This window comes from Lagenorhynchus albirostris, chromosome 2, assembly GCF_949774975.1.
Source record: "Lagenorhynchus albirostris chromosome 2, mLagAlb1.1, whole genome shotgun sequence".
Taxonomy (NCBI): Eukaryota; Metazoa; Chordata; class Mammalia; order Artiodactyla; family Delphinidae; genus Lagenorhynchus; species Lagenorhynchus albirostris.
The window spans coordinates 90,263,755-90,280,407 of NC_083096.1; the positions used below are offsets into that span (position 1 = coordinate 90,263,755).

Consider the following 16,653-nt stretch of genomic DNA (forward strand, 5'->3'; position numbering starts at 1 on the left):
TGCTCCAACCCTTTGCAAGAGAATCTGCCGGGAGCTTGCAGATTTCTGCGCTATGCCTCCCACCTACTGAATCAGAATCGCAGAGGGTAGGACCTGGAAACAGCGTTTTAAACAAGCTCCCCAGAAGGGCCTGATGTCCCCAGAGTTTCAGAACCACTGGCCTCAGGCTTGCTTGTAATCTCACATTCCCACATCTACTAGGGTGTCCTAAGAGGCTGGAGGTGAGGAGGAAGTAGAAGGTGGAAAGGGGATGCTACTCCCCAAACTGATGTGACAGAGATGTGCCCGAGACCTGGGGCCAAGTCCATTTCAGAGGGGGCAGGCTGGACAAGGGCCTAGGGGCAGCAGACAGGTCCCCGGTGGGCCTCTCCTCCCACCCCGCTGCCTTTGTCAGTTTCCACATGCATAAACACACTCAGTCAAGCCCAGTCACTCCCCTCAGAATTTGCTGTATCTCCATCCGCAGTGTTCCTGGACCCGACCTCAGCCACCATCCACCACGGCTCTCCCTCTCCCAACAGAGACCCCATCTGCCTCGTTACTTAAATAATCTTTATTTCTCATGCACTAGGAAAGATGGGATTGTAGGAAACACCGCAATTCATAGCAAAGGCCTCGGTCCAGAACACAACACAGGGGACCAGGTGGGATCCAGGTCTGGTCAAAACTCTGGGGACCATAGTAGGGATACTGCCCTCAGGGCTGGTGGCAGATCCAGGACCCTCCAGCTGCAATGGCGTCAGACACAGCACAGGGCAGCTGCCCCCTCCCACAGAGGCACAGGAAGCTGACACCAGGTGAGCACATGGACCAGAGGAAGGACGGTGAAAGCTGCTGGGCCGTGACTTGGCAGAGGTGCTGGTCCAGCACCTCCGGGGCCCAAGCCCAGGCAGCTAGGGCTGTGACTCAGCCAATTCTACCTGCCGCAGATCCCTGGCAGTCCGTGCCCACAACACACGTGTACAGGCCACACCTGACTGCCCCTCAGCCGCATAAGCAAGACGGAGGCCCAAACTCAAGCCCCAGCCAAAGCTCAAATTTGCCCAAGCCAGGACCCCAAGGGCCAGACCCCCACAACCATCCCTGGCTCTTGTGGACACTCAGATGCCCGCAGGACAGCCAGCCTTCAGAGGATCCTGGGACAGGTCCACCAGCAGGGCAGACCTCAAACCTGGGCCATCAGGTGCCACCCAAGCCAAGACAAGGGTAAAGCGGCTCCTGGGCGGCACAGATACAGGTAGAGACATGCAGGACGGAACAAAGAACAGACACATGCAGAGACCACAACAGGGCGGGAGGGGTCTGAGGACAGAACGTGGTCAAGGTGCCAAGACGCGGGGGCACTGTTTGGGCTGGGCTCACTGAGGCCCCGGGCTCATGGTGATGCCCGCCTCCTCCGGGATAGTCTCCAGCATCTCGCTCTGCACGGCCTGCGTGATGAGCGCCAGCTCCTGGCACAGGGTCTCATGGCGGTAGCCCACACGGATGTCCGGCACATTGGTGCGGCGGATGTCATTGCCCTCAGGGCCCTCCTTGGTATAGTTGGGTCCCAGCCAGTGGCTCTTCACCTGAAGGGGCAGGACAACGCGCAGGGCTGCAGCCAGCTCTGAGGGGCCAGCTACCCTGGGACCTTCCCAAAACACAGAGCAGGGGAGGAGAGGGGATGCCAAGGGGGTGCAGTACCTTGTGGGAGAAGCCACTCATGAGCACACTGTTGCGTGCCAGCTCGCACATGTCGCAGGAGCTGAGCTTCCACACCTGGGTGGCGATGCTGTACTCCTCCATCAGTGGCTCCTGCACAGGCCAGGTTCCCTCAGGCGGGGGGACCGGGCCTGCCACCCGCCCCTCCCATGGACTTGCCATGAGGCATGCTGCACTCCACCAGCAGAGGGCAGCACCAGCCCCGAGACCTGCCCTGTCCGGGTGGTCTTCGTGTCCCAGGACACCCGCCCACCAGGCTGCCGCCATGTGCTGACCTTGGTGAAGTGGAACTGCAGGGGATCGTCGGTGGACAGTGAGACCATGAGGCCACGGGACAGGTACTCAGGTAGTGGGTTCCGGTGGTAGCTGAGGAAGAGGCTGTTGTTGCTGAGCGGGGACATGGCGATGCCAATCTGGGCCAAGTAATACAGGTACTGCAGGACCGGGGCCTGGGCAGGCAACAGGGAGGGCAGGCCTGTCAGGTGGCCTCCAGCCTGGGGAGGACACCTGGCTCTGGGGGTTACAGGTCACAGTGGGGGACAGGGGGCAGTCCAGGATGGGCCTGAGTTGCAGAGGGTCAGTTACAGCCAGAATCCAAGTTCGGGCCTCCGTGTGGAGGCTGGGGTCCAAGCTGGGGAGGAGGACCAGTTGCTGAAGAGGCTTGAAGGGCTGGGAGGAGGGGAGGCTGGGGTGCGGAGCCTGACCTTGCGCAGAAGCAGCCCATGCGAGATGTTCTCAGCCAGCATGAAGGCCGACACCAGATGGTGGATGGGCCCGGCCTCCCCACAGTGTGGCCTCAGCACAAACGTGTGGAAGCCCCTCTGCCTGGGGGGCGTGAAGACAGCGTCGGGTCCCAAGCCTGGCTCGCCTGGGCTCCTGAGCCCCCACCCAGTGACTTTGTGGGCCTAGGACCAGGGGGCAGGGGTAGATCCTTGGTCAGCAAGGGCTGACCCACAGAGCCCCGAGGGCAGAGAACCCATCCCATCTAAGACTGGGGCCAAGAGGTGGGTCAGAGATCTGGTGGCCCCAGCCCAGGGCAGGCCCAAAGCAAGGCCTGCTGGCTGAGAGCTGGCAGGGCAGCCAGAGACATGGCACCAGCGGAGCCCAGGAGCAGGCACCTGCGCAGGTGGTTCAGCATGGCCATGTTGACGAAGGTGTAGTACAAGTAGTAGGCATACGGTGGGTTGTCCTCCTCCACCCAGGCCTCGGGGAGGGGGCTCTCCAGGTTAAAGATGTGGTTCTCAGGCTTGGACTCATCATCCACGCTGTCAAAGCCATCCACCTGGCACAGGACACTGGGGTCAGGTCCAGAGCCGCAGCCAGGCCTGAGGCAGTGTCCCCCCCACACCCAGCCCTGGGCCACACCCTCACATGCTCCAAGAAGAGATGCAGCTCCGGGTGGCTGGCAGGGTGGATGGTGGCCTCGAACAGTGGCAGAAAGATGTTCTCCAGCATCTCCTGGAAGTTGGCCAGCTGGCCCTTGGTACGGTACACGTCACTGCAGGCGAGACGAGTGCACACAGGTATGTGCAGGTCAGGGCAGAATCACAGAAGCATTTTTGAGCCACATTGGGTGTGCCGGGCGGGACAGACCGTGAGTGGACCAGGGAGTCCCTCCAGTTCCGAGGGCTCGGCTGGGACAGGGGAGGGTCAGCCATCCCAGGAGGGCAGGAGGAGGCCCTGGCCTCCTGACCTCTGCCCCCACGTACCCTCCCACTCCAAGGGACACTCACAAGAGGCGGGGCACCTGCACGAGCCAGCGCACGTTGGGAGAGTGTACACGGTGTATGACGGCCCAGTGCGCCAGCTTGTCCCACTCGTCCCTTGAGCGCCCGTAAATGGAGAGCCGCAGCTCCGCATTCTGGTATTTGCTCTCTTCCAGGTCCGACATCACCTCCTGGGACGTGTGAGGCAACTGTCACCCTCAGGCTTCTCACCCGTCCCTGTCTTCGTGCCCACCAGGTGTGCTCAGTCAGACCCCTTCATGCCTCTCACCCACCCTCCCCACCCACCTATGCAAGCCCCCAGCTACCCACTCAGGGAGGGCTGCCGCAGGCCGACGCTGCCCCTCCCTATACGTGGGCCCTGGCAGCCCCTCCTCCCTACCTTGATGATGTGAGCAAAGTACTTCCCAGAAACCCTGTTGTCGGTCTTGATGAAGATCTCTCGGAGGACAGACTCCCCAATAGGGTTATATTTGGCATTGAACTTGTCAAAGCGATGGAAGGTGTTCCTGTCCTGGGGGAGAAGGGCAGGCCCAAGTCACCCCTGACCCCTGGCCCGCACACTGGCCCAGCCCCTCAGCCCCTCTACCACTGGGACGGACCGCGTGCACATCGAGTGTGTCCACACTCAGGTCGTAGGCAGTGAGATTCATGCTCTCGAAGACCTCCCGCAGCGTCTGCTCGCGACCCTGCTCCATGTGCACGATCTCCTCCAGGTGCCGCTTCATCGCCCGTTTGATGAAGCGCAGCAGATGCTTCTGGTTCATGCAGGACGAGGCATGGATGTGCGTGTCCACCTGGGGGGGAACGGGGACTGCTGGGTCCACGGGAGGCCAGGACAGTCCGGAGCCTGGGCGGTGGGATGGGAGAGGACTCTTCAAACTGGATGCTGGGTGGGGACCCAGGCCCTGGAGGGGGAGGCTGGGCAGAGGTGCAGGGTCAGGCTTGGGGGTGAGGACCCACCTTGCGGATGTTGTAGAAATCTCGGTGTGGCACCTTCTTCTGGGCGGCCAGCTCCTTCATCTCATTGAGCAGCACGTGCATCTGGAACTTAGAGCTCAGGTACTGCAGCCGACGGTAACAGAATGACTTTCTGGGCAGAAGGAGAAGCAGGCAGGGGCTCAGGCCCGCAAGGAAGCACCTGGGAGGGCCTGGGTAGCAGAGCAGAGGGAGGAAGCAGGAAGGTGCAGGCCTGAGGCTGCCAAGGGGGCAGCAGATGACGGGAAAATCTAGGACTCGGTGACTGAAAGGGTGGGAGACTGGGTGACAGGTGTCTGGGGCAGGGCTGGGGCTGGAAGAATCCGGGCTGGGAGGGGAGACGAGTGTCTGGTACGGGCACAGACTCACATGGGGCCATTGATAATCAGAGCCATCAGCACGTTGACATCTGCCACAAATTCCTGCAGGTCGGGGTACGGCAGCTCCACCTCTGAGCAGCTGGCGTGTAGGGGGAGCTTGAGTGAGGAGAGCAAGCCAGGCCCTGTGGGCCCTCCCGAGCCGATGCAGCCCGCCACAGCTTCCCCCCCAGAATGCCCCACGCCCCTCTTACTGCTCATCGGGTTCCCTGCGGGTGTAGACGTGAACCACGCCCTGCACCATGCGCAGACCCAAGCCCAGGTCCCCCGGCATGGTGCTCGGCTCACAGTGCTCATACGGGTGCTGCTCCAGCGCAGGGGGGTGCACTGGGGCATCTGCAGGGGTGAGAAGGGTGGAGTCAGGGCCAGGCCTCTTCCAGGCCACCCGCTGCCTGGCCCAGAAGCCCCAGCAGGACAGCTCCTGCCCCTGCCTCCACCCCCGCATGCCAAGAGGCTGGAATGAACTCGTGTGTGGGACAAAGCAGGCAGGCTGAGGTTCCTGGGCACCAAGCTCAGGGAGCCTGGGATACCAGGGCACTTGGAGTAGGACAGGGATGGGGGATCCCACCAGCGGACACAGGGGTGTCCGGGCCCTGCTCATAGGTCCGTGTCTCCAGGGGCTTCTCGGCCAGCTGCTGCAGGTACCGGCGGGTGGTGGGGCAGAAGCTCTGCAGCGACAGGGCCATGTACTTCTCCCGGATGAAGAGTGCCCGCACCACGCTCTTGGCTGCGTCCAGCAGGTCTGTGAACGGCACCTGGAGACGGGGAATCACTCTCCTTGGTCCCAGTCCCAGACCCAGACCCGACTCACCCTCACCTCTTCCCTGGGCCTTGACCCCAGAAACCCTCAGACCATTCTGCTCTCAGCACAGCAACTAGCTTCCAGCCAGACCCTCTGCCCCTCCAGCTTCAAGAAAGAGAAACATCCTCTCTGGCCTCTACCCCCAGCTGCCCAGACTTGGGGAGCCCCCCAGGATCCAGGGGACGGGGACACTCACCCCACACTTCTCCTCCCCAGAGATGGTGACCCGCTGAAATTCCCGCTCCAGCACCACATCTCGCTCCCACAGGCCCCGGTCGCCCTGCCCGTCACGCTGCTCCTTGTAGAGCCTACAAGTGGAGGGTACGAGGGAGGGGCTGGAGACAGCAGTGGGACAGGCCCCAGCCCTGCATCCCCCGTACCCCTCTGCCCTCCTCACTGGAGGTCCGAGTCACTGTCTGTCTTCAGGAAATCTTGCTTGGCCCGAAGCAGGATGTCCGGCTCCAGCCTAGAGGTGAGAGGAGTGAGAGGTCAGGCAGCTGAGGAGGCCCTTGCTCCCAGGTGCCTGCACTGTCCTAGGTGCTGTGCACGTGGTGTCACCTGTGGTCCTCACAGGGATGTAGAACCCTATGCCGTGGATGCTGCTCTTGCCCCACATCGGAGATGAGAAAGCACACCCAGAAGTTAAGCAACATGTTCCAGGCCACGCTGGTGGGTAGAAGACGGAACCAGAACCCAGCAGCCTGACTCCAAAGCCTATGCTTCACACCACTGCTCTGCACCGCCTCCCCAGGGGGCCCCAGAGGGAGGACTGCTTGGAAGAGAAGAGATGGGGCTCTGAAAGCGTCCGGATGGAGACAGAGGGATACTGGGCAAACTGTCCTGTGTCCCTCCCCCCAACCCCACGCTTCCTGTGCCCCCCACCCCACGGCCGCCTGGCTGTGCCTCCCACCCCACGGCCACCTGGCTGTGCCCCCACCCCATGGCCGCCTGGCTGTGCCCCCCACCCCACGGCCGCCTGGCTGTGCCCCCCACCCCACGGCCGCCTGGCTGTGCCCCCCACCCCACGGCCGCCTGGCTGTGCCCCCCACCCCACGGCCGCCTGGCTGTGCCCCCCACCCCACGGCCGCCTGGCTGTGCCCCCCACCCCAGGGCCGCCTGGCTGTGCCCCCCACCCCAGGGCCGCCTGGCTGTGCCCCCCACCCCAGGGCTGCCTGGCTGTGCCCCCCAAACCACGGCCGCCTGGCTGTGCCCCCCACCCCACGGCCGCCTGGCTGTGCCCCCCACCCCACGGCCGCCTGGCTGTGCCCCCCACACCACGGCCGCCTGGCTGTGCCCCCCACCCCAGGGCCGCCTGGCTGTGCCCCCACACCATGGCCACCTGGCTGTGCCCCCACCCCAGGGCCGCCTGGCTGTGCCCCCCACCCCACGGCCGCCTGGCTGTGCCCCCCACCCCATGGCTTGCCCCTTGAGGTGGCCTGTCTGGCTCTGAACCTGGGGGCTTACTTGACATCCTGGCTGATCTGCCGCTCCAGGCGCTGCCGCCGCTCCTCCAGTTGCTCAATGGGGCTCTCCTCCGGGAACTCGTATGGGGCGCTCCGGAGCTCACTCTCAGCCAGGGAGCGGCTGAACAGCTCCTGGTGGGAGGGAAGGAAGGGTCAGTGTGGCCTGGCCATCAGGACCTGGGGATGGGGTGAAGGCACAGGAGCTGGGGGTACCTGGTACAGGCTAGGGGATCAGGGCACAGCCAAGCGTGAAGTAAAGGGACAGGTGAGGTGGAGAAGGGGTGAGGGGAGCAAAGACTAGGCATGGCGGCAGTGATGAGGGGACACAGGGTGCGGTGCCAGGCGATACCTCGGCGATCTCCTTGCATTTGCCATCCATAGACGTGCGCAGGTCGAGCGGGAAGTGCTTGAGGCAGGGGGCAGGGCCTGGCAGGGATCGGGCAGACTGCAGCGGAGGGGCCCCCAGCCCACCCCGAGCCTCTGTGGAGACAGTGATGCAGGGTCAAAGGGTGAAGGGCAGGGCCTGGGTGCACTGGAAGCCCTGGGCCCCTGCCTGCCCCAGGCCAGCCCCGGAGAGAGGCCAGTCACCCCTCAGAGGCTGAGAAGTGAGCCCGCATGTGGACCTCACCTGCAGTCTGGCACGGGGGCCCCTCACCCAGTCCAGGCTCATGGGTGGGGCCACGAGTCTGCCCCTAGAACAAGTGGATTCATTCACCCCAGGAATAAAAATCTGAATCCTGGACTAGGGGCCACCCCATCAGGCCATGAGAGAACCTCCATGTGAGTACCTGCTACAGGCAGGCACCCACGTGTCCATGTACACACACACACACACACACACACACACACACTCCCCACCCCCCCTCTCTCCAGGCGCTCATTAAGGCCACACCAGCGATGCCAAGTGCACAGCTTCCAGGGCAGCCAATCCAGGATCAGACCTGCCTCTGGACCAGCAGATCCCCCTCTCAAGGGCCAGGGTCTGCGCCTGATACCCTAGACCTACAAAGCCCGGGGAAGCCACAGCTGCCACTCAGCTCTGACCTGGGGACCAGCCTTCAAAGGAAGAGGAAGAGAGGAAGTGGAGGACCTGGTTGGCAGCAGGAACCCTACCTCCTCCCTGGAGGCCTGCCCTCTCCCCCAGGACCCCAGGGCTGCCAAGATGTGGACTGGCCCCAGCCTGCCCCTCCCACTGCTGGCTGCCCCTCCAAAGGGAGCTGCCACAAACAGTCTGCGCCACTCAGAGGCCCCAGGATCTGGGCCGGAGGCCCTGGGGAAGGGAGTATCAGAAGCCAGAGTCTCTCTCCATGGAAGGAAGAATTCCTCAGCTTCCAACAGGAGGCTGGCACTAAAGGCCTTGAAGCTGATAGTCTAGAGAGGCTGCCTGAGCTCCCAGCCCACCCCAGAGGACCCTCCCTGGGCTCCCCAGCCCCACCCTCCCAGCAGGAAGCTCTCCCAGTCAGCCGTGGGGGGTACTCCCCTCCAGCACCCTCCTCTTCCCTCTCCACTGTGGCTCAGGATGGACTAGAGGCTCTACCAGGCAGCATGCCTTGAAGTCTCTGGGCCCACTTCCCAACACCCCAGAGTCCTGTCCTAAGGCTGGACAAAAAGAAGAGGGGATGCCTGCCCCAGATCCAGGACCTAGCCCCCCCTCGCCCTGGTGCCTGCCTGGGCCCTACCTGCAGTCAGGCAGCGCCGGCCAGCAGCCCTGTGCCCCTTGCCCGCCTGTTTGCTGAGTGGAGCTGCAGCCAGTCCTCCAGGACAGCTCAGGGGCCGGCACGGGCTGTACCAAGTGCAGCTGCATGCAGGGGAGACCCTGGGATGACGGCAAGCAGGGGACTGGGGAAGCTCAGGGGAGTAAAGAAATCAAGGGAAGGAGTATCAGAGTTGGGAGATAAGAGGAACCCCCAAACTGAACAGGCCCTTAACCTCTACAGTGCCAGGGCCCAGCCCAAAGTGGGGCCCCCAAGGGGGTGGAGCAGGGCAGGCCGTTATGGGCAGGGCAGGCTGGCAGGGAAGGGACAAGCCTCCTTAAAATGCAGTGCCCTAGGGGATAGTGTGTAGGGCCTGGCTAGCCAAAGAGTAGGAGGGGACGAGCAGCCCTCCTCACCTCCATACCCAACAGCCCCAGGCCAGCTTCCTCTGCCCAATGGCCTTGTTTGTCTCACCACTGCCCTCTGGGCCCCTGATTACGGGGTCTCTTGGGAGAGACAGGGCCCCTGCTGGGGAGAGGAACTGGCTGACAGCCGGGGTAGAGGCTCGGTCCAGGAAAGGACCAGTTACAGAGCTTCCCTGTTGCCCAGGGGACTGGTTCATGGCCCCCTAGACCTCCAGCCCCCGTCCAAGCCTATCGTTGGGGACAGACTGCCCAGGAGAAGAGGTTCAGAAGTGGGACTAGAATTTGGAGGACTTGAGTCTGACTCTGTTCCCAATTACTGGCAAGTCTCTACCTTCCGGAGGCTTCAAGTCTGCCTATAATGGGGTGATAAGGAGTCCTGCCCTGCCTAGCCACAGCTGCTATAAGGCGCACAGAGATACGGCTCTGCAAGATAGTTCTGGAAAGTACCATCATCTGTGATTATGAACTCCTGGGACCCTCCAAACACTCCCCACATGCAGTCCCACCCACTGGGGGCGGGAGGAGCTTCTGGGCCCAGCGTAGGCCAAGGCAATGAGCAGTGAGGGTGTAAAGAGAACAGAATTGGCAGGGTGGGAACACTGTCTCTTACTTGGAAGAGGGCAGAGCAGAAAGCGGAAGATGGGCACCAGCTCTGCCCTCAGAGTGTTAAGACAAAGCCTAAGGCCCTTGCATCCCCCAAGAACCCTGACCCTACACGGCTCCTCCCCACTTCTAACCCCCTCCAGAGAGACTGACCACAGACCTCCAGGGCTGGTGTGTATCGGGTCAGCAGAACTGAGTCAAAGGCCCTAATCTCAACCACCTCTCCTAGCAGGGTGACCCAGGGTCTCCACAGAAATGCTGGGGTGACCAGGACAGGTTCTGGCATGCAGAGCCATCCCCCCAGCCTGCCAAGCCACCACACAGGGCTGCCAGGGTTCACTACAGGTGACAGACAGGCAATAACCTCCACACTTCCTGAGGCCAGGTCTAGAAGACCCAGCTGCCTGCTGGTCCCTTCTCCCAGAGTCTGTGCTACAGCACCACACCCACACCCACACCCACACACCCACACACACACACACACACACACACACACACACACACACACGGCGTGGGGAGGGGTGGTCAAAAGCCAGAGAGGGCTACTCCCCAGCCATTCCCACCAGCTCCAAGATTCTTGCCAACCTGTCTACCCACTTGACCAGAGCCCCTCACTCACTGCCAAGGCTGCCCTGGCAGGCAGAGAGGTACCCAAGGTTTTGACCCCCAAGAATCAGATGCTCCCACCATGTGACCAACCCAAGGTATACAGATCTAGCCTCAGGGGACACACCCTCTGGAGGCAGAGACCTGGGCACAGAGAACACAGACCCTCAGGCCAATACAGAACTCAGGCCAGCATCTTCAGTAGCATAAGAAAACCAGGAGGTAGGCACAAGCAAAATCAGGCTACAAGTACAGACAGGTGCTCCGGGGGTGGGGGCACTGGCTTGACCTGGTCACCAAAGTGGGGGTGGTCTTCCCTTAGCCACAGGCCTGGGAGCAGCAGACGGCAGGTAGCTATCCCTCAGCAAGCACGGACCCAGGCAGCCGAGCCCTCAGGGCGATGGGCACAGCTGCACCACGCTGCAAGATCCAAACGGTGCAGAGATGCCTACAGGAGTGGGAGCGGAACCAAAGGGTGCAGGAGCACACGCAGGCCAGCAGCGGCCCCAGCCTGAGCCCCCGCACGGGCCCAGCCCCAGGACACCCCATACTTCTGAGGAAGCTCACAAGACAGATCAGGAATGAACAAACTGCAAACAATAGATACAGTTGAGCCCCTAGACCCTGGATGCCGGGCGGCAATAAGTATGCCTTAACATCAGACCCCCAGTAAGGGGGTTCAAGATCTAGGATCCTAGAAAGAGTAACTAACTGCAAGAGGACAGCCTGAGCCTGCCTGGTAAAGGCACAGACACCAGCAGTGTGGCCAGTCTGCAAACTAGTCAGTCCCACACATCCCCCACTCCATTCACACACACTCCACATGCAAACAGTCTTAGCACATCCACACACTGACACGTGTGCAAATACACTCTTGCTGCACCCACACCCATGCCCACTCCTCGTTACAGAGGACAGCATCCCCGACACAGAACCCTGTCACCCTCCACCCCACCTCCCTCCCCACACCACCTCCCAAGCCAGCTGTCCCTGGGAAGGGGACAAGGGGCACCACTGCAGAGAAGGTGCAGGAGAAGCCCCCCTCCTGAGGGGACCAGTGGCTTGGGCGAGAGGTAGGGGCAGAGCCAGCCTGAGGCCAGGAAGCACACACTCACCTGGTACTGCAGAGGAAGCCTGCAGGCTGGCCCGCTTCTTAAAGGGATATTTGGCCTTGGATTTGCCGGGACCAGATGAATAGGATGCCATGGCTCCGGCCGCAGAGACGGCGGGGGGAGTCTGAGCCGCACCAGCTGGGCCTGGCTCTGCCACATCCAACCCCTTCCTCTGCCCCGCCCCCAGCGGGAGTGACTGATGCAGGAAGCAGAGGCCCCGCAGGCGGAAGAGGCCCTGGCCATGATTTCTGATGTTGTCTAGGCAACCTCAGGAGGGGGGGGGCCTCCATCCCTGCCCCTTTAACCCTCCCTTCCTCTCCTCAGTCCGCCAGAGTTACACGGATGGTCATGTCACTTGTTTCCTCACTTCCCCTGGGCGGTGGAAGTGAGGAAACAAGATGGAGAAGGGCCAGCCCTAGCACTCCACGAAGCCCTCAGGAGCCCCTTGCCCCTTGCCCCTTGCCCCTTGCCAGGGCTCTGGAGCAAACGGGTCAAAGTCCAGGCTAACTGGTCCAGCCAGCCAGGCAGAAAACAAATAGTAATAGAGAGGGATCCAGTGCAAGCACCCCCAAGCTCAGAACACTTTCCTCTCAAGGCCAGCGGATTCCATGAAAATCCAGCCCCTCTGGGGCAGAGTCCCCTTTTTTCCTCGTCGGACCCCCGGCCCCAGGGGTAGCCCAGCTCGGAGAGGATGGGGTAGAACTGAGAATCCCAGCCCAGTAGGGAGGAGCCTGTCTTGGGAAAATTCCACTGTCCACAGAAGCTACCCTCTAGGAAGGCAGGGAGGCCAGGAGTCAGGGGCTTCTCTGGGGTCTGGGAAAGAGACCCTAGCGGCTTCTGACTTTGCTTTCTGTCTTTCCACACTCAGGCTCTGCTCTCCAGGCGCTCTCCGGGAGGAGCTGTCCGCCTTCCGTAGGTCTGCAGGCTGTGCCCACCCTCTTGTCACCCTGGACACTGCACTTCTCTGTCCCAGAGACCCTGCCCTCCTTCACACACGCACACACTCACCTGAGGCCATGCTGCCCGAGCCCTGAGGGGTACCGGGATGTCTGCTCTCCAGGGTCTGCAAAGCCGGGAAGCCCGGTCGCGAGGGACGGGAGAAGGGCTGGGATCCAGACCCCGGCAAGTCGCTCCAAGGGCCCCTGCCCTGGCACTGATATGGGAGAAGTAAGACAGTCTTTCAAAATTGCTGGCTGTAGGGAGGCCGACCCCTGCCGACCTGGGCCGCTGCACTGGCCTTGTAGACCCCGGCGTCCCGACCCCCAGCCCCGCACTCCAGAGGCGGGCAGGCCACGTGCTCCCCAGAGAGCGGGACCCGGAACTCGTCTGGGCTTCTCTCCACACTTTCTGGGTATTCGGGTCGGACTCGGGTAACTGGACTGTGGTGGAGTCACGCAACAGGTGCAACCCCACTGAAACCTCGCCAGCGCCGGCGCGCTTCTCCGCAGCCCCAGGCCCCGCCAAGTCCGTGGCCCCGCCCCTGCTCGGGCCCTCCCCCGCCAAGCCGGCCCCGGCCCCGCCCCCGCCATTTTTCCTCTTCCCGGCGCCACGTGGGCAGCCGCCGCTCGGCATCCGCCCCGCAGCGTCTTGGGCAAGGACTGTGCGTCAGCTTCCTCACCAGTAAAGCGAGATGGGGTAATCGCAGTACCTCACTCAAAGGGGTTATTGTGAGGATGAAACGTTAGGCACCTTTGCATGATACCTGGCACAAAGCCAGTGCCCAATAAAAGATAGCTATTATTATTGTGCCAAGGTTCTCTTTTAGCAGAAGTCCTTCCCGGCAGGCGTAGCTAGGCAGGGTGTGTCCTGCAATTCTGACTCCCCTTCCCACATTTATTTCTGTATTTGTTGGTCAAGAGCTTAGGCTCTGTAGCCAGTGTGGTTCAATTCCAGACTTCACCTACTTCCTGACTGCCACTGGGAATGTTAACTTCTCTGTGCTTCTATTTCCTCTATAAAATGAGTGTAAGAGACCCCACTTTATATGGTAGTTGTTAGGATAAATGAACTAATATAAGTTAAGTGCCTGGCTTGTAGTTACTACTCAGTTAATGTTCAGTAATATCATTGCTGTGCTTTGGCCTTGGTCCCCTGTTGACACTCTCAGAGGTTGATTCACCTTGCAGTCTATAAAGAAGGGGTGCTGGGCTATTTTGGGGACTGCAGATACCCCACACAACCAGAACCCCCACTCCCAAGTGGCAGAGAATCCTACTTAAAGGAAACCTGTGGGAGAAAGGCCCTATAACGTCACTGCACATAATTAAACGTATTAGCAGCTATTAGTCTATTCCTGTGTCTCTACCTTGCGGGAGCCCTTTGCCCCCACACCCAGTTGTACTAATGCTCCTCCCAATTCTCACCACCTCAACCAAATTCCTTCCCGAACTCTGCTTCCTCCCCTCCTCCCCAGACTGGATTGTGGACCCTGAATCCTATTCCCTACCGGCACCTGGTGTTGCCTCCATTGATCCCTGCCTACTTACTGCTCTTCACCCTGGACAAACTCAAAAAACCATGGCCTCCGTAAACATGGGGGGGGGGGCGGGAAACTTCACCTCACAAAGAATCAATAAAACTAAAAAGAGAACAAGGAGATACCATGTTCACCCATCAAATTAGCAAAGATTAAAGGAAAAAAAATCCTAAAGCAGGCAAGGGGGTAGTGAGATGGGACACACACATATCCTACTGGTGGTCGTAAAAAACATTGATATAATCTTTCTGAAAGCCATTTGGCAACGTCTACTCAAGAGTCTTAAAAAGGTTCGTATTATCTGATCCAGTAATTCCACTTCCAGGAAATTGTTCTTCTAAAAAGCACTGCAAGAAAAATATGCACAAAATTGTTCGTAACTGCAATGTTTATCACATAGAAAGGTTGGAAACTTAAAGGTCCAACAATAGGAAAATGTTTAAATTATGTCATATGCATACAATGAAATACAACCATTAAAAATTGTTCTTGAAGAATCTCTTAATAAGGTGAAAATGTTTACAATGTAAAGTTAGGTGAAAAAAATGGATGCACAAATCTGTACATACAGTATGACCCTAATTATGTGACATATATGCATAGAAAACAAACACATCAAAAAGTGTAACAAATGATTATCAGTGAGTGGTGGAATTATGGCTTATATTTATTTTCCTCTTTATACTTATTTGCATTTTAAAAACTGTCTTCAATGCATATCCATGATTTTTATAATCAAGGAAATGGAAAGCAACAAAAGTCTATAAAAATCTGTAATAGCCTCCACATTCCACCTAGTTAAGACTCTCCTATGTCTTAACCCCGGACTAAATTAGTCTTGGGGCCTAATTTTGAGGCTGTTGGGCTCTCAACATTGAATAATAAAATAAATCTCAAAATTAAAAATCAAGTCCCAGGTAACCATGTAGAAGGTCATCTATATTCTGATACAATACAAAATTTGACATAACTTTAAAGGGTGGTATCTTGCATTGGGCCAGGTCTTTTTAGGATTCCCCCTTAATCCAGACCTACCTACCTGTTTACCTACCTAACCAGCCCATAGGTGGCAATTCCTGCCCTCCACCCTACCTAGGAAAACCAGTTCACTAGTCCCTTCATGCTCCTCCCTCGTCCCATCTACAACACACCCTTCACCCTGTAACCCTCCCCTATTTCTAGACTTTCAGTATGCTGTCCCTGCTAGGAAGTCTGCCCTGATTACAGCTAAGCCGCTATCTCCCCACCTATACAACATCAGCAAGAATCTTAGTGGGGTTTCATTGTCTATGCAGAACAGTTTGGGAAATGAAGGAGTGAGTCATCCTCTCCGACCTCCAGCTGTTTTCATATTGGGGACTTAATGTTGTCTTTGAGCCTCTGGGATCTTCCCTAGCTTGAAACCAGCTTCATCATTGCCTAGCCTGTACCCCAGATGGCTCCTGGAATGGGCCTCCCTGAACCTTAGGCCCCCAATGACAATGCACTCCTTAATTCTCTGAAGAACTGCTTCTCTTAGCTTCTCGCCTGATGCTCACCTGTGATGTCAGCCTCCTACCAAGGTCAAACCACTTTCAGCAAATATTAGACTTGGGAGAGAATACCTGCAGCCTCAAAAAGATCATTGGCCATGAGTTTCCTAAACCAAACGTTATGCCTAGATCCTTCTAGAATCAAGCTGTTCAGCTCTTTTTCTCAGCTTCTCCCAGGAGCCAGTCCCCCACCCCAGTCACCCCGCATTGTTTATAGCACCATGCAGCTGTATCCAACCATACTTGCTTATAAGTCTTAAATGGGTTTTAGCCAAACCCTTTGTCATTCAAGGCCCTTCACTGGCTAGCCCCAATTTTCCTTTCCTGTTCTCGTCTCCCAGCCCTCCCCTCCATGCACTTTCCACACTTTTACTCCAGTCCAGTCATATCTAACTTCCCAGTCTTCTCTGAGCACACTTTGTACCTCATGCCTCCATGCTTTTTCTCATGCTCTTTCCTCTCCTCCAAATGTCTCCTCCTATTGTTGTTCTGCTTCTCTTTTGAAAGTCTGCTCATTTTGCAATTTTTCTCTCCCTTCTTCTACTAGAGAATTTATCAACTTGACAGTGAGATGTGTAATTGTCTTTTCTACCAGGGGTAGAGGCTAGGTTTTAAACAGCTCTGAATTCTCCAGCACTAGCACAGTGCTCCTTTAACTAAATTGTTTCTCTGTGCATTTACACCAAATCTTCCTTTGGACTGGAAGGCCCTGAAGGGAGTTCCTCTTTCTTCATGCCCACACCCCAACTCCAGCTGGGACAAGGCTTTACACACAATCCCTACCACTGGGTATAAGACAGATCCTAAGACTTCCCCTTAACTCAGGAAGCAGGATTAAATTAGTTGGAAAACAGTGATTTTTTTTCTTTCATTCAAAATATTGTAACTATTCAAACAACAAAGTCTAAACAGAGGAAGCTTTCCCCACGTTGAGACTCCAGATTACACAGCTTCAAGGCACCAACGCACACTCTTCCTCTGAACAGCTTCCTCTGTTGCTAAAGAAGCTAAAATTTTGCAGGGTTATACGGGCTGTGGACTAGGACGCATGAGCTCTAGCTGATTCTGATACTAACTTGTTTAGTAACATGTGGATAGCCTTTCTGTGCTTCAATTCCCTCACCTCTAAAATGGGAGGGAATAGCACCTACTCTACCAGG

The 16,653-nt window shown here is 58.3% G+C and overlaps 1 protein-coding gene across 7 annotated transcripts; it reads right to left on the reverse strand.

Annotated features, from left to right (window-relative positions):
- Positions 1-538: 538 nt before the first annotated feature.
- AMPD2 (adenosine monophosphate deaminase 2) lies at positions 539-13,057 on the reverse strand. Of its 7 annotated transcripts, none has more exons than XM_060139424.1 (18): positions 12,494-12,626; positions 7,395-7,525; positions 7,047-7,177; positions 5,980-6,048; positions 5,779-5,890; positions 5,349-5,535; positions 4,975-5,116; positions 4,773-4,862; positions 4,389-4,518; positions 4,028-4,222; positions 3,808-3,939; positions 3,435-3,598; positions 3,073-3,199; positions 2,820-2,983; positions 2,406-2,526; positions 1,977-2,150; positions 1,684-1,794; positions 539-1,568 (listed from the first exon to the last, which is right to left on the reverse strand). In XM_060139424.1, the coding sequence occupies exons 1-18, from the start codon at positions 12,501-12,503 to the stop codon at positions 1,359-1,361; spliced, it is 2,400 nt and encodes a 799-aa protein (XP_059995407.1). In that variant the 5' UTR covers positions 12,504-12,626; the 3' UTR covers positions 539-1,358. The 7 variants fall into 7 exon arrangements, 6 of the variants coding, with proteins under 6 accessions (XP_059995407.1, XP_059995408.1, XP_059995405.1 ...); XM_060139425.1 differs by lacking the exon at positions 7,395-7,525 and adding an exon at positions 7,674-7,737 and having other exon boundaries at positions 12,494-12,584; XM_060139422.1 differs by lacking the exon at positions 12,494-12,626 and adding an exon at positions 11,489-12,406.
- Between the last annotated feature and the right edge of the window lie 3,596 nt (positions 13,058-16,653).

Coding starts and splice junctions, on each gene's coding strand:
- AMPD2 (XM_060139421.1), bottom strand. CDS start 13,057: ATGCCGAGCGGCGGCTGCCCACGTGGCGCCGGGAAGAGGAAAAATGGC. Junction 5,117..5,348: donor GGACACCCCTGTGTCCGCTG/GTGGGATCCCCC, acceptor TCACCCCTGCAG/ATGCCCCAGTGCACCCCCCT. Junction 4,519..4,772: donor CTGATTATCAATGGCCCCAT/GTGAGTCTGTGC, acceptor CCTTCTGCCCAG/AAAGTCATTCTGTTACCGTC.